Here is an 851-nt window from a genome sequence, read left to right as displayed (position 1 = left end):
AAACAGTTAATTCTCCCGGCCGGTGCTCCAGGACTCAGATGGCCAAAATTCCTCGCCCTCAAGCCCGAGTCTCCCTCCCCTCCCCATTGGGTAGCAGCTTTTGGGTCTCTCCCGATCTCTCCCTCCCATTGGCCGGGGACAGGGTTTGTTGTTTTTTTTTTTTTCCCTTTTTTTTTTTTTTCCTTTACAGGCCCCCGCCACCTTCCTAACTCTTGGAAAAAAAAAAAAAATCCCAGAAGTTTGGATCAATCAGAGAGAGACAGAAGGAAAGGGGAGAAGGAAAAAAAAAAAAAAAAAAAAGATGAAATCCAGCCTGCAGCCCCTCTGAGCAAGTGCTGGTGGGGACCTGGGCTGAGCACACCCTCCCGGCTCTGCCTACGGAGTATCTGCAGCCTCATGTAGTGCCTTCAGGAGACTGAGGGCTGGTTCTTCTGGGGGTGCAGCTGGGGAGGGGTGGGGGGAGAGAGAGGCGAGAGGCTCTGCCTCTGGTCCCCGAGCTCTGCGCTCCCAGCCGCTGGTCGCTCATCTGTCCAAGGGTCTGGGCTGGGGGATAAGATGAGTGAGAGGCGAAGATCGGCGGTGGCCCTCAGCTCCCGAGCGCACGCTTTCTCGGTAGAAGCCTTGATTGGGACAAATAAAAAGAGGAAACTGCGAGACTGGGAGGACAAGGGGCTGGATTTGTCCATGGAAAGCCTCAGCCCCAACGGCCAGCTAGGGGACAATGAAGACCCGACTCAGTGCCTGGACCTCAACCCCGGTTAGTGCAACTCCTTTCTCTTCGGGGACCCCCCCAGCCCTGCTCCCTCCCGGCCGCTCGCCGCTGAGCCCTGCCGGGAGCTGCCCGCCAGGAG

General features: G+C 57.2%; 1 protein-coding gene across 1 annotated transcript in view; it reads left to right on the top strand.

Annotated features, from left to right (window-relative positions):
• Positions 1-277: 277 nt before the first annotated feature.
• The window catches only part of TBX15 (T-box 15), a 102,827-nt gene continuing 102,253 nt past the window's right edge, over positions 278-851 (top strand). The window contains exon 1 of the mRNA XM_009287090.2: positions 278-757. Within this exon, the coding sequence (XP_009285365.1) occupies positions 556-757 (202 nt within the window). The 5' untranslated portion in view covers positions 278-555. The remainder of the gene's footprint in view (positions 758-851) is intronic.

This window comes from Aptenodytes forsteri, unplaced genomic scaffold (assembly GCF_000699145.1).
Source record: "Aptenodytes forsteri isolate BGI_AS27 unplaced genomic scaffold, ASM69914v1 Scaffold216, whole genome shotgun sequence".
Taxonomy (NCBI): domain Eukaryota; kingdom Metazoa; phylum Chordata; class Aves; order Sphenisciformes; family Spheniscidae; genus Aptenodytes; species Aptenodytes forsteri.
This window is presented reverse-complemented; position numbering and strand designations above follow the sequence as displayed.